The sequence below is a fragment of the Cornus florida genome, unplaced genomic scaffold (genome assembly GCF_030987335.1).
Source record: "Cornus florida cultivar Cherokee Brave unplaced genomic scaffold, ASM3098733v1 CherokeeBrave_3.0.0_Hap2_Chr04, whole genome shotgun sequence".
NCBI lineage: Eukaryota > Viridiplantae > Streptophyta > Magnoliopsida > Cornales > Cornaceae > Cornus > Cornus florida.
In genome coordinates this window covers 96022885-96036303 of record NW_026775574.1, presented here as the reverse complement: position 1 = coordinate 96036303, position 13419 = coordinate 96022885, and the positions used below count along the sequence as shown (strand labels likewise).

At 34.1% G+C, this 13419-nt stretch overlaps 2 protein-coding genes across 3 annotated transcripts; both read right to left on the bottom strand.

Moving 5' to 3' along the window:
* Nucleotides 1-548: 548 nt before the first annotated feature.
* On the bottom strand, nucleotides 549-1517 carry LOC132302347 (uncharacterized). Of its 2 annotated transcripts, none has more exons than XM_059799184.1 (2): nucleotides 1213-1517; nucleotides 549-1096 (listed from the first exon to the last, which is right to left on the bottom strand). In XM_059799184.1, the coding sequence occupies exons 1-2, from the start codon at nucleotides 1373-1375 to the stop codon at nucleotides 759-761; spliced, it is 501 nt and encodes a 166-aa protein (XP_059655167.1). In that variant the 5' UTR covers nucleotides 1376-1517; the 3' UTR covers nucleotides 549-758. The 2 variants fall into 2 exon arrangements, with proteins under 2 accessions (XP_059655167.1, XP_059655168.1); XM_059799185.1 differs by having other exon boundaries at nucleotides 1216-1516.
* A 9923-nt stretch (nucleotides 1518-11440) lies between these two features.
* On the bottom strand, nucleotides 11441-12611 carry LOC132304047 (uncharacterized). The gene is made up of 2 exons (XM_059801551.1): nucleotides 12231-12611; nucleotides 11441-12010 (listed from the first exon to the last, which is right to left on the bottom strand). Exons 1-2 carry the CDS (start codon nucleotides 12568-12570, stop codon nucleotides 11646-11648), a joined length of 705 nt encoding a protein of 234 aa, XP_059657534.1. The 5' UTR covers nucleotides 12571-12611; the 3' UTR covers nucleotides 11441-11645.
* Nucleotides 12612-13419: the final 808 nt, after the last annotated feature.

Genomic DNA, 13419 nt, shown 5'->3' with positions numbered 1-13419 from the left:
AAAATGGTAAATTTTTATTTAATTTTTTGAATTATTTTTATTTAATTTCAAATCTACAATTTCAAAGCGACTGTATATTATTTTTTTAATCATAATATTCAACTTTTTAAATTATTTTTCTTCAATTTTAAATCTCCAATTTGCAAGACAAGTGTACATTGTTTTTTTAAACCAAACTAGTAACTCTTTTGTGTCATTGTCTGCTTCCGGAGACATGGGTCGGAGGTAATGGGTAAATAGTATAGTTAAAAAACACAGGACACTCTTCCTCCTCAAATCTCAATTGAGTCACACCCTTATAAGATTATCTTAAATTATGCATATCCATGTTGGTTAAGAGTCAAATTTAGAACATAGCTCTATTGTGAAACAAATTTTACATAATTAACCAAGAAAAATGATAATTACACTCTAATTTTTCCAACTCACATTTCTTTTCCATTTTTTCTACATTATCACTCTATGAGCGCACAGCAAAAGTTAAACAATAAAATAAAGGAATAGCAACAACAAATATCTATAAAATAAAGGAATAGCAACAACAAATATAATTAATTAGCACTAATTAACTTTCTTCATTGCACGATTCATCCCCAAAAGAGATTCATACATTCAACATATAATATATATATATATATATATATCCGAAAAACAAACACAGAAAATAAGCAGACAGAGATCGAAATTAAAGGACCCAAAAAGCCAGCATCGATTAATTGAATTGAAACCCAAAACCCCCAAATCGATGAGAGGATGGATCAAACCTTCTCATCCCCTTTCTGATCCAACAATTCATCACTTTTCTTCTTCAATCTGATTTTCTCCTTGGTCGTGAGCGGCGAAGTAATCCAGAGAACGCCATGGATCACCTCCGCCTTGAACTGCTCCACATGACAGTCCGGACACACTTCAATGGTGCCTTGGTACAACCGTCCCTTGTACTCGTATTTGGGTAGGCTCTTGCTTCTTCCCTCATACTTTATTTCTCCCTTCTCGTTCACCCATATTTTCAGATCCTTTGAGTTTAGACCAGGCACATCGATCTTGGAGCACTTGTAACTGTCATCCACCACTTTCGACTCAAGATCAATCACTCCTGTATGAATATATATATATAACAATACACATATGAAATATACATATGTATGTTTATAGATGATATAGATTGTAAATGGAACAGTATTACGGTAGAAACTTAGGTGAGAAGATGACCACCTTCATTGGAGGGATGGACTTCTTCATTGGAGGAATGACCTGTACAGAACGAGTGAGCGCCGGCAGAGGGAGAGAAATTATTGAGGCGGTGGTGGTGGAGGCGGCGGAGGGAATTGGAAAACAGCCTTGACACGGTGGCGAGAGGCCTTGAAGACGCCATTGATGGAGCTTTTCTTTTCTAGGGTTTATGAAGAGAGAGAGAGAGAGAGAGAGAGCGCTTTTATGGAGAGAGAGAGCGCTTTTATGGACTTGAAATGGTTTTTCAATTAAGTTTTGGGTCACAATGTAGCGTTTGTGTTACGAGGGTACTTGATGGGATTGGGTAGCGAGCTGTGTGTTGGTACATTTTAATAGCTTAAATTTTTAAGTTGGATCCAAAGCATTTAAGTCCATTATAGATAATATTGGAACAGTCTTATTCATTATAATTAATTAAGAAGAGTCATGTTGGGCTATTAAATTAATGTAATAGGAATATTTTACAATATAAATTCACCTTTAATCCCTTGTGAAAAAATATTTGCCTTTTTGACTGAATTGATATGACAAGAAACAATATTAACACAAGGTTTGGACCAATTGATTAATCTTCTTTTTTTCCGTCCTCTAAAATGAAGACAAAGGCATGAAATCTGGAGGAGGACTTACTACGAATTCCGTGTTTTGTTTTAGGTACACAGAGATTCAATTGTATATTATTAATAGAGATTAGAAACTCTTTTTGACATAAGTATATATATTTGGAATATAATACTATTCAATAATTCAAGCTGAATTAATAAATGTTCAATTAATCACGTCTCTAAATTATAGGATTAAACTTAAAAAAAAAAAAAAAAACTACTATAGGATTAAACAGTATTTATTATTTTTTTGGTAAAAATAAATGTGTCCTAGTAATTTGATTATATGGTTTATACATTTCATTAGAATTAGGCTCAAGGATCAATCAATCACAAAATTAACCAATCCTGGATTAACCATCCAACGGCAGGAGCTTAAGGGAGAATCTGCCAATCCCTAAGCAACATGTGGCCACCGCCTCCACCTTCCGATTGATCTCTGGTGGATTCTATCTGTTCTGGTTTTCGAAGCTTTGGAAAGTAATGTTGGTTCTTTTTAATTTTTCTGTTCTTTTGTTTGTGTGTGAGTGTGTGTGTGTGTGTGTGAGAGAGAGAGAGATTGAAGTGTTTGAAAGGAGAAATTGGATAGAAGCTGTAGAAAAAAGCCAGATTGCTCATATTGTATAAAATTATTATACTTATTGTAAAAGTGTGAGCTTGGGAAGGTTCGTGACTGCAGAATCAGTTGACTGTCAAGAGTGATACATAGTTTAGAAGTGGTTAATTACTTCTATTTAATTTAGATTTGTACTGATCGGGCATCTTTAATTGGAAGATTAAGTCTCACATGTTTATAAAAAACCAAGATTTCATTAAATTGGAATAAGCGTGCTACAGGGTCAAATAAGCGTCCTATTTGGTCAACCTCCTTTGCTATCACGAGGACACTGTCCTGAGGTGTTAGTGGGACAAATATACACAACACCTTTTTTCCGCATACAAATCGGATGCAACACCAATTTGGACTATTCAATCTTCCTATACACACACACACACATATATATATAAATTGGAGAGTTTAAAAGGGAGAGATTGGTTAGAAACTGTAGAGAAGAACCAGATTACTAATGCATTGTATATAATTATAGTACTTATTGTGTAATACCCCTAATTTTAAAAATGATATAATTGGAATTTAATTATTTTATTTTATTGTATTTTAAGTGCTTACATGGTTATGTGTTAATAAGGTGTAATTTGTTTGTATGATTTTACTTGCTTAGATGATGTGTTGCTTAATTGTAATTTTGTGTTAGGATTGAATGATTTTAATTGTTTTATTTTATTTTATATTTTAAGAAGTATGGAGATGGATAGTAGTAATGGACCAAACAACTGGGTCGCATGGACTACTTGGATAGGAGATGGAATGGGTACGAATATTACCCATTGATGGTTGTACATATATATATGGGTATAGGAGGATAATTTATTAGTTAATTATTTTTTCTTTTTATTTTATTTTATTTTATTATTAAGTTTGCAGACTTAAGGTTAAATTAGGATTAAGGTTATATGTTGTGTGTATATATATACAATAGTATAGGTCTGTGGAGGCGAAGAATATTTTTAGACGTGATTATAGTATACTTAGAAAATAAAAGAGAACAAAGAGGAGAGAAGAGAAACTGTGAGACAAGAGAGAGGGTTTGGGCCAAATAAAGAGGCTAGATCAAGAAGGAGGGTTGGGGGCTATTCTAGGGTTAGAACCAGAGTAGTAGGAGGCTTGGACAGCGGCTAAGGATCACCGGAAAGAAACTAGGAAGAAGAAATTAAGGTTTCAATCCGAAACCTAGAGGCACGTTCTATTTCTTCCTCCTTCTCTTAGACTTGTGTTCTGTGCATGCCTAGATAATCTCCTCGGTTTAATCAGCTTTTAAAACTGATCTTGTTTGCATATTAATTTAAAATTTTAACTAGATTTTGTGTTGTTAATTGGAAAATTTGATGTATCGTATCAATTGTTCATATTAAGGATTCTAAATTATCGTTAATGATGCATACTGTGTTTTATGAACTTCTGGGATTAATTGGGACATAGATTGAAGTCTATAAATCTTTATAAAATATTATAGAGGGTTCTGCATGTCGCTGGAGGTGAAGAAAATGACGGAATTAGGTAGACGGCTCTCAAGAGAGAGAGAGTCTGCACCCAATGGAGGGAGTCGGCTCCCTCATGGACAGAGCTGGCTCTCACTTGGAGGGAGTTGGCTCCCAGCACTACAGAGCCTGGTCCCAAGAGGGTAGAGCTTGCTCTAGTATTTTGAGAGCATGCTCTCATGCTGGGACTTCTACGGGATGGTTATTTTTAATACTGTTGGATTTTGGGGTTTCAGGATTGTTTTGGAGGATCATGGGGGTTTTAAATAATTATAATGAACTTGGTAAATTCCCTAAAAGCATAATTTATGTTCTTATGCTAATGTCTTGAACAATATGAAATTTTCAATGAAATTAGCATATTATTAATTGGATGATTTATTTTTGCTTAATATTACTTTAGCAATGTAAATGGATATTGGATGACGGTAATCCTATGTTGGAAGTATAATGTAATCATGTGTTATTTCTGATTCCATTATGTTAAAGGATTTAATTACTATGGAATTATAATGGAATTTGTAGGCTAGCAATGGAAGATGTAATTGCTTAAATTTATCTTAACAATTAGTATGGATATTAGATGGTTCTAATCATAGACTGATTGTATAATATGATCATGTTAATATCTGATTTTTATTATACTTAATTGTGGAACTTATTGATGTAATATCTTATTTCTTTCATCAATAATTGGATTGTATGGATGTAATGCACCGATATGGGACGGTGGCATTCTAGAGACGGATTAACCAAAGATGTTAAATCCTACCTATTTTGTATAAGGGAATGGATTAACTAAAAATGTTAAATCCTACTTAAATTTAAGTCAGATTAGCTGAATAAGTTGAATGACTAACTGGATTACTTGCTACTTATATTTAAGTCAGATCAACTGAACAAGTTGAATGACTAACTGGACTACTTATAGATAGATATGATAGAATTTGCGTATATATGATTATGGTACTATGATATGAACGTGAGTCTCATGATCGATAGTTAGAGAGCGTATATGCATTGGGATGGATAACTGGTTATGATAGGCAGCGATGTACCCTGTTAGGTCAAGGTACTCATGCCCACCTCAGGTGCGTTTTGCATGTTGCCTTCTATTCAAGTTGAGACCCCCTTTGTAGCCCAGCAAGAGTCCCTTAGTATGGATATATATATATATATATATATATATGGACTAGATAGCTATTATTGAGTTGTTTAGGATGTATCCGCGTATCGGGTCTCTGTTTAGATTGTAGTAGAGTAGAACTTGTTCATGGGCCTAACCCATTATTATTTTTTCAGGTATCGGACAGTTCCAGTCTTAGAACTAGTTCGTGCTAAGCAGAGATAGTCACTTACTCTTCCGACTACGTAGGATTATTATTTATGTTTTAGTTTTGGTTTTCCTTTTTAGATCAATTTGTTCAGTTGGAATTTTCTAGGGGTCCACATAGTGTGGATTCCCAAGTTGTATTATTTTTTAAGGATTACTTGTATCAGAAGAAATTGTTTATTAATGAAAGTTATTTTGATGATTAATTATTGGTTTATCATTTTAGTTTCTTTTCAACATTTTATTTATTCTTACATAATATATTTCTATTCTGTGTTCGATTATTACCATTTGTTTTTTATATTCTCGGTATTCGGGTGTGGGCCTGGCCAACCTGCATCAGGAAATCTGGGGGTATCACATATTGTAAAAGTGTGAACTTAGGAAGGTTCATGACTGCAGAATCAGTTAACTGTCAAGAGTGATACATAGTTTAGAGGTGGTTAATTATTTTTATTTAATTTAGATTAGTATTGATCGTGCATCCTTAATTGGAAGATTAAGTCTCACATGTTTACATAAAACCAAGATTTCATTAAATTGGAATAAGCGTGCTATAGGGTCAAATAAGCGTCCTATTTCGTCAACCTCCTTTGTTGTCACGAGGACACTATCCTGAGGTCTTGATAGTGGGACAAATATACACAACACCTCTTTTGGGCATACAAATTGGATGCAACACCAATTTGGACTATTCAATCTTCCTATATATATATATATATATATATAGAAATTGGAGAGTTTAAAAGGAAGAGATTGGTTAAAAACTGTAGAGAAAAGCCAAATTGCTAATGCATTGTATATAATTATAGTACTTATTGCAAAAGTGTGAACTTAGAAAGGTTCATGACTACAGAATCAGTTGACTGTCAATAGTGATACATAGTTTAGAAGTGGTTAATTACTTCTATTTAATTTAGATTAGTACTAATCGTGCATCCTTAATTGGAAGATTAAGTCTCACATGTTTACATAAAACCAAGATTTCATTAAATTGTAATAAGCATGTTATAGGGTCAAATAAGTATCATATTTGGTCAACCTCCTTTTTTGTCACGAGGACACTGTCCTGAGGTCTTGAAAGTGGGACAAATATACACAGCACCTCTTTTCGGCATACAAATTGGATGCAACACCAATTTGGACTATTCAATCTTCCTATATACATATATGCATATATATATATAGATATATAAATTGGAGAGTTTAAAAGGGAGAGATTGGTTAAAAACTGTAGAGAAAAGCCAGATTGCTAGTGCATTGTATATAATTATAGTACTTATTGTAAAAGTGTAAACTTAGGAAGGTTCATGACTGTAGAATCAGTTGACTGTCAAGAGTGATACAAAGTTTAGAGGTGGTTAATTACTTTTATTTAATTTAGATTAGTACTGATCGTGCATCCTTAATTGGAAGATTAAGTCTCACATGTTTCCATAAAACCAAGATTTCATCAATTTGGAATAAGCGTGCTATAGGGTCAAATAAGCGTCCTATTTGGTCAACCTCCTTTGCTGTCACGAGGACACTGTCCTGAGGTCTTGATACTCGGACAAATATACACAACACCTCTTTTCGGCATACAAATTGGATGCAACACCAATTTGAACTATTCAATCTTCTTATATACATATATGCATATATATATATATATATATATATATATATATATAAATTGGAGAGCTTAATAAGGAGAGATTGGTTAGAAACTGTAAAGAAAAGCCAGATTGCTAATGCATTGTATATAATTATAGTATTTATTGTAAGTGTGAACTTAGGAAGGTTCATGACTGTAGAATCAGCTGACAGTCAAGAGTGATACACAGTTTAGAGGTGGTTAATTACTTCTATTTAATTTAAATTAGTATTGATCGTGCATCCTTAATTGGAAGATTAAGTCTCATATGTTTACATAAAACCAAGATTTCATTAAATTGTAATAAGCGTGCAATATGGTCAAATAAGCGTCATATTTGGTCAACCTCCTTTACTGTCACGAGGACACTATCCCGAGGTTATGATAGTGGGACAAATATACGCAACACCTCTTTTCGGCATACAAATTAGATGCAACACCAATTTGGACTATTCAATCTTCCTATATATATATATATATATATATATATATATATGGTCGTCGTCCTACCGTAAACTTGAAGAGTGTGAATTTTAGACGAGGGCCAAGAGTTTTACATTTATAGAAGCCACTACTACCTTTCACTATAACTATAACTAGGGCGAGTAGGGATCATTCTAAGGGATTGTGAGGGTCGAACAAAGTTGTGGAATCGCTATTAGGGCTAGTAGGTCGAGTGATTAAACAATTGGTTGGTTGGTTGATTAGATTAGAGAGTAACTAAATTAAACTAAGTGATAATAAAAGAATGCAATTAAGAGCAAATAAGAGAGAGAAGAGTCTTAGGGTTTAGAGATCACCACCAAGTAATGCATTTCTATACCATTGACAAGTGACTAATGAGAGTAAATGGTGTGTTACAATATTGGTGTGTGTGTGTGTGTGTGTGTGTGTGTGTGTGTTTGGTTGATTCAACAAGTAGGGAGGGCTAGTCAAGCATGCATTGTCTAAACATCATGTGAACGGCACAATATATTTAAGCAATGAAACATATATTGTCTAAACAACATGTGAAAGGCACAATAGATCAAAACAAATCATTAATCCTTTCATTAAGCTCACAATCCAAATACAACATAAGGTCAAAGACATATGCCACTTGTATTCAAAAGTTTGGATCATCAAATAATAAGCATGGATTGTCTTCCTATTTAACACTACACTACAACTACATTACATCTACACTACTAGCATGAAAATAAACTAAGGGAGAGGCACAATCCATCAAGGAATAAGTATGAACCATCAATAAAATCACAAGAGCATTCCATTAAGTACTATGTTTTGACAATCTCTAAAGCTATAGCATCAATACACATAGACATGCATCAATAACACTAAATCTAGAGACAAGCACATGAGCATCTATTCTAACATACATAGACATATAAATATAATGAAATGATCAATTGGAAGCATTAAATCACATAAATCATTGAACAATCAAGATCTATATAAATCAAAGTGTCAAAACATCAATTACAACACTAATCCCTCAATAATACACAAGATTAAGATATAGAAAGCATGATTAGTGCTAACTCTAGTCCCAAGAGGATGTCTAGCCACTCATGGTGATGTTGCTTCAACCCTCAAGGACTAACTCCATGGAAGAAATTTGCTCCTTGTTGATGAAGAACTCCAATGGTGTCTCTAGCCTCTTCCTTCTCTAAGCTTGCCTCCTTTGAGAATAATCCCTAGAATTGTATGTTTTTCAAAAAGTGCATCATATTCTTTTTATAGGTAGGTCAAGTGACACACAAAATGAGTTGGGGTCGTGCAAAGAATATTCTCTAATGATTGGATAGAGGACGGATTGAACAAACTGGCTTTTTAACTTTTTTGCACTGGAGGAAGTTCGATCGATCGAACCTTGGACTTGGATCGATCGAACTTGGTTTAGATCTATCGAACTGAGGTTGGATCGATCCAACTAGTTGAGCTTTTTGGGAAAAGAAAAATCCGAGATATTTTGGGAGATATTTTTGGGAAGAGGACAAAAGTGGTTAGTGGGTGGTACAACTGTGGATAAGATCAATCATTTGAATAAAGACAAAAGTGTTCGATCGACCGAAGGGTGGTGTTGGATTGATCGAACTTTGGACTTTATGCTTTGGGTCAAGGTTTGGATCTATCTTGAAGTACTGAGATCGATCAGTGTTCGATCGATCGAACCTTGAAGTTGGATCGATCGAACTTTGCTGCTTCCCACCTTTGGCTTCATTTGCTTCTTTCTTTCTCCACTTTGCTCATTTCTTTATTTAATCCCAAAATTGCTTCAATTAAGCTTTTATTTGGCTGAGTTAACTTATTTTCGGGATAAGTGTCTGAAAATGAAAATATTACGAAATCAATCTAAAATGGTAAAGTAAGATAGATAAAGGTACTAGAATGCTTAAACTTAAGTGGTTTAAATACGCACTTTTCAGCGCTCATCAATATATATAAATTGGAGAGTTTAAAAGAGAGAGATTGGCTAGAAATTATAGAGAAAAGCCAGATTGCTTATGCATTGTATATAATTATACTACTTATTGTAAAAGTGTGAACTTAGGAAGGTTCATGACTGCAGAATCAGTTGACTGTCAAGGATGATACAAAGTTTTGAGGTGGTTAATTACTTCTATTTAATTTAGATTAGTACTGATCGTGCATCCTTAATTGGAAGATTAAGTCTCACATGTTTACATAATACCAAGATTTCATTAAATTGGAATAAGCGTGCTATAGGGTCAAATAAGCGTCCTATTTGGTCAACCTCCTTTGCTGTCACGAGGACACTGTCCTTAGGTCTTGATAGTGGGACAAATATACACAGCACCTCTTTTCGGCATACAAATTGGATGCAACACCAATTTGGACTATTCAATCTTCATATATACATATATGTACATATACATATATGAACACACACACACACATACACACATATATATAGAAATTGGAGAGTTTAAAAGAGAGAGATTGGTTAGAAACTGTAAAGAAAAGCCATATTGCTAATGCATTGTATATAATTATAGTAGTTATTGTAGAAGTGTGAACTTAGAAAGGTTCATAACTGTAGAATCAGTTAACTGTCAAGAGTGATACATAGTTTAGAAGTGATTAATTACTTCTATTTTATTTAGATTAGTACTGATCGTGCATCTTTAATTGGAAGATTAAGTCTCACATGTTTACATAAAACCAAGATTTCGTTAAATTGGAATAAACGTGCTATAGGGTCAAATAAGCGTCCTATTTGGTCAACCTCCTTTGCTGTCACGAGGACACTGTCCTGGGGTCTTAATAATGGGACAAATATACACAACACCTCTTTTGGGCATACAAATTGGATTCAACACCAATTTGGACTATTCAATCTTCATATATATATATATATATATTGGAAAGTTTAAAAGGGAGAGATTGGTTAGAAACTATAGAAGTGTGAACTTAGGAAGGTTTATGACCGCAGAATCAGTTGACTATCAAGGGTGATACATAGTTTAGAGGTGGTTAATTACTTCTATTTAATTTAGATTAGTACTGATCGTGCATCCTTAATTGGAAGATTAAGTCTCACATGTTTACATAAAACCAATATTTCATTAAATTGGAATAAGCGTGCTATAGGGTCAAATAAGCGTCCTATGTGGTCAACCTCCTTTACTGTCATGAGGTCATTGTCATGAGGTCTTGATAGTGGGACAAATATACAAAGCACCTTTTTTCGGCATACAAATTGGATGCAACACCAATTTGGACTATTCAATCTTCATATATATATATATATATATATACTTTTACAATAAGTACAATAATTATATACAATGCATTAGCAATTTGGCTTTTCTCTGCAGTTTCTAACCAATCTCTCACTTTTAAACTCCCCAATTTCTATACATACATATAGAAATGTACTTATTGTAATGCATTGTATATAATTATTGAACTTATTGTAAAAGTGTGAACTTAGTAAGGTTCATGAATGCATAATCAGATGACTGTCAACAGTGATACATAATTAGAGGTGGTTAATTACTTCTATTTAACTTAGACTAATACTGATTGTGCATCCTTAATTGAAAGATTAAGTCTCACATGTTTACATAAAACCAAGATTTCATTAAATTGCAATAAGTGTGCTATAGGGTCAAATAAGCCTCCTATTTTGTCAACATCCTGTGTTATCACAAGGACACCGAGTTCTTGATAGTGGGACATATACACAGCACTTCTTTTAGGCATACAAATCGGATGCAACACCAATTCGGACTATTCAATCGTCCTATATATATAAAAGAACACTTAAAAAAACAGCTCCTAATGTACATTAACACACACATTTTGCATCAATTAAATGATAAATTAAAAATTACTCCAAATACCAATGTAACTCATCCCTTCAACACATGTGAAAAGAAATTTTACTCTCGTTGCTTATTTTATTAGTCTAGTAATTATGCTTGAACTTGAATCTATTACTAATATATAATATATAGCACAATTCCAACAAAATTTAAGTAAAAGTAATTAAATATAAAACCAAGATAACTACAAAAACTAACCATTAATTAACCTTCCGATTGCAATATCAGTTTAGAATCAACCCCAAAAAAACATTGATTCAACATACACAGAAATTGATCAATCATCATTCACCAGAGAGAGAAATCGAAAAGGACCCAACTCATACCAAAGAACTAATTGATGGAAAAAACCCTAAACCCCCAAATATATCAACAAGTTGGATGGATCAAAGCTCTGTTTTCTCCAACTTGAATTCGACCGATCTTTGCCACTGTATCGCCTTCTTGCCTTCTTCAGTGAGCGGGAGAGAGATCCAGAGCACACCTTGGTTAAGCTCCGCCTTGATTTGATCCATATCGCATAACAATGGACACCCTGGAATGGTGCCATTGTAGAGGCCTCCTTCGTACCCATGCTTGGGTTCGTTCTTGCACTTTCCCGCGAAAACTATGTCCTTCTTCTTGTCAACCCACAGATCCAAATCCTTTGACCCTAAACCAGGCAGGTCAAGCCTGATCCTATAGAACTCGTCTCGCACCAGTTTAATCTCGTATGGGATTCTCGGGCCATATTCACCATCATCATTCGCTCCTATACATAACAATTAACACAATCAACACCAATAAATAGGTAAGAGAAACAACAAATTCAACTCAGATCATACCGATTCAAACAGAGAAATCATATCAGTAGAGTACTGTTTGGAGCGCCAGTTGAAACAACAGTAGTAAATAAGTAAGAGAAACAACAAATTCAACACATATTATACAGATTCGAAGACGAATGGTCGGTATGAGAATATTTATGCAACCTTTGAGATTAGATCGCTGTTTGGAGCCGGGGCCGGCGTCGGACTCCGAATCGGAGTCGGAGTCGGAATCGCTTCTCCGAATAGGGACTGTGCATAGCGAACGAGACGCGGAGGGAGTGGCCATCGGAGGTGATAGATGGGAGCGGAGGAGCTTCGTGAGGCCACTGGCGGTGGCGAGAGAGCTTCGTGAGCTCGTCGAAAGAGCGGCGGTGTGAAGTGAACGAGCGGCGGCGAAGGGAGCGGCCATCTGAGGCGAGTGAAGGAGCTTCATTAGACCAGTGGCGGTGGTGAGAGCTCGTGAAGACGCCATTATCGGAGCTTTTCTAGGGTTTCTGTACATTTGTGCGAGAGAGATTGTGTGTGTGGAGATGATATATACTGAGACGTGACGTGTCAGCATTTCTGTTCGTTGATAGATGCTAGAGGGGAAATATACTTTTATGTATCGCACGAGTATTCAACTAAACCTCCTAGCCGTTGGATTTTTTCCCTGATTGATGAATCCGTGAAAATAGTGATTTCAATTGGAAGGGGAATCGTTAATGTTTTGGTACGAATTTAATAAAATACATTTTATTTTTAGATACCAAATGAATGTTACAAATTTCTGAATTTAAAGACTAGATGAATTTTTTTTTTTTCAGTATTGATAATATAATAAATATCACAATTGTACAAACATGCTCTTATTTTGTTATTTTCAAAAGGAGAATTGTGACTCACATATAATTTGAGGCAAAGAGAATATAAATATATCTTATTAGACTAATAAAAAAAAATGGTAAAATTCATAATTACTTGACTAATTTATAATTGTGAAAGATTGTACAAGTACATATGCCTCGATATTGCATAATATTTTTCTTATAGTAATTCGTTTTTATTATTAGGATAAATCTAAAATTTGACTTCTATAAACTCACAATAAACAGGAAGACTCATATAGCCATATAAGATATTAATCTAAATGCATTTTTTTTTTCTTATATAAACAAATCCACATTTCCGTGTAATATAAATTTAACCAATTGTCATCTACTTAAATGAATTGACTAAAAATTTACTAAAAACTTTAATCAAGCTTGGTACACCAGACGAGTTTCTTGCCAAGATAATACTAACGATTAAAAATAAATTGACTAAAGTTTTGAACAATCCAAATAAGCTAATTTCTGAAAAAATTCAAATA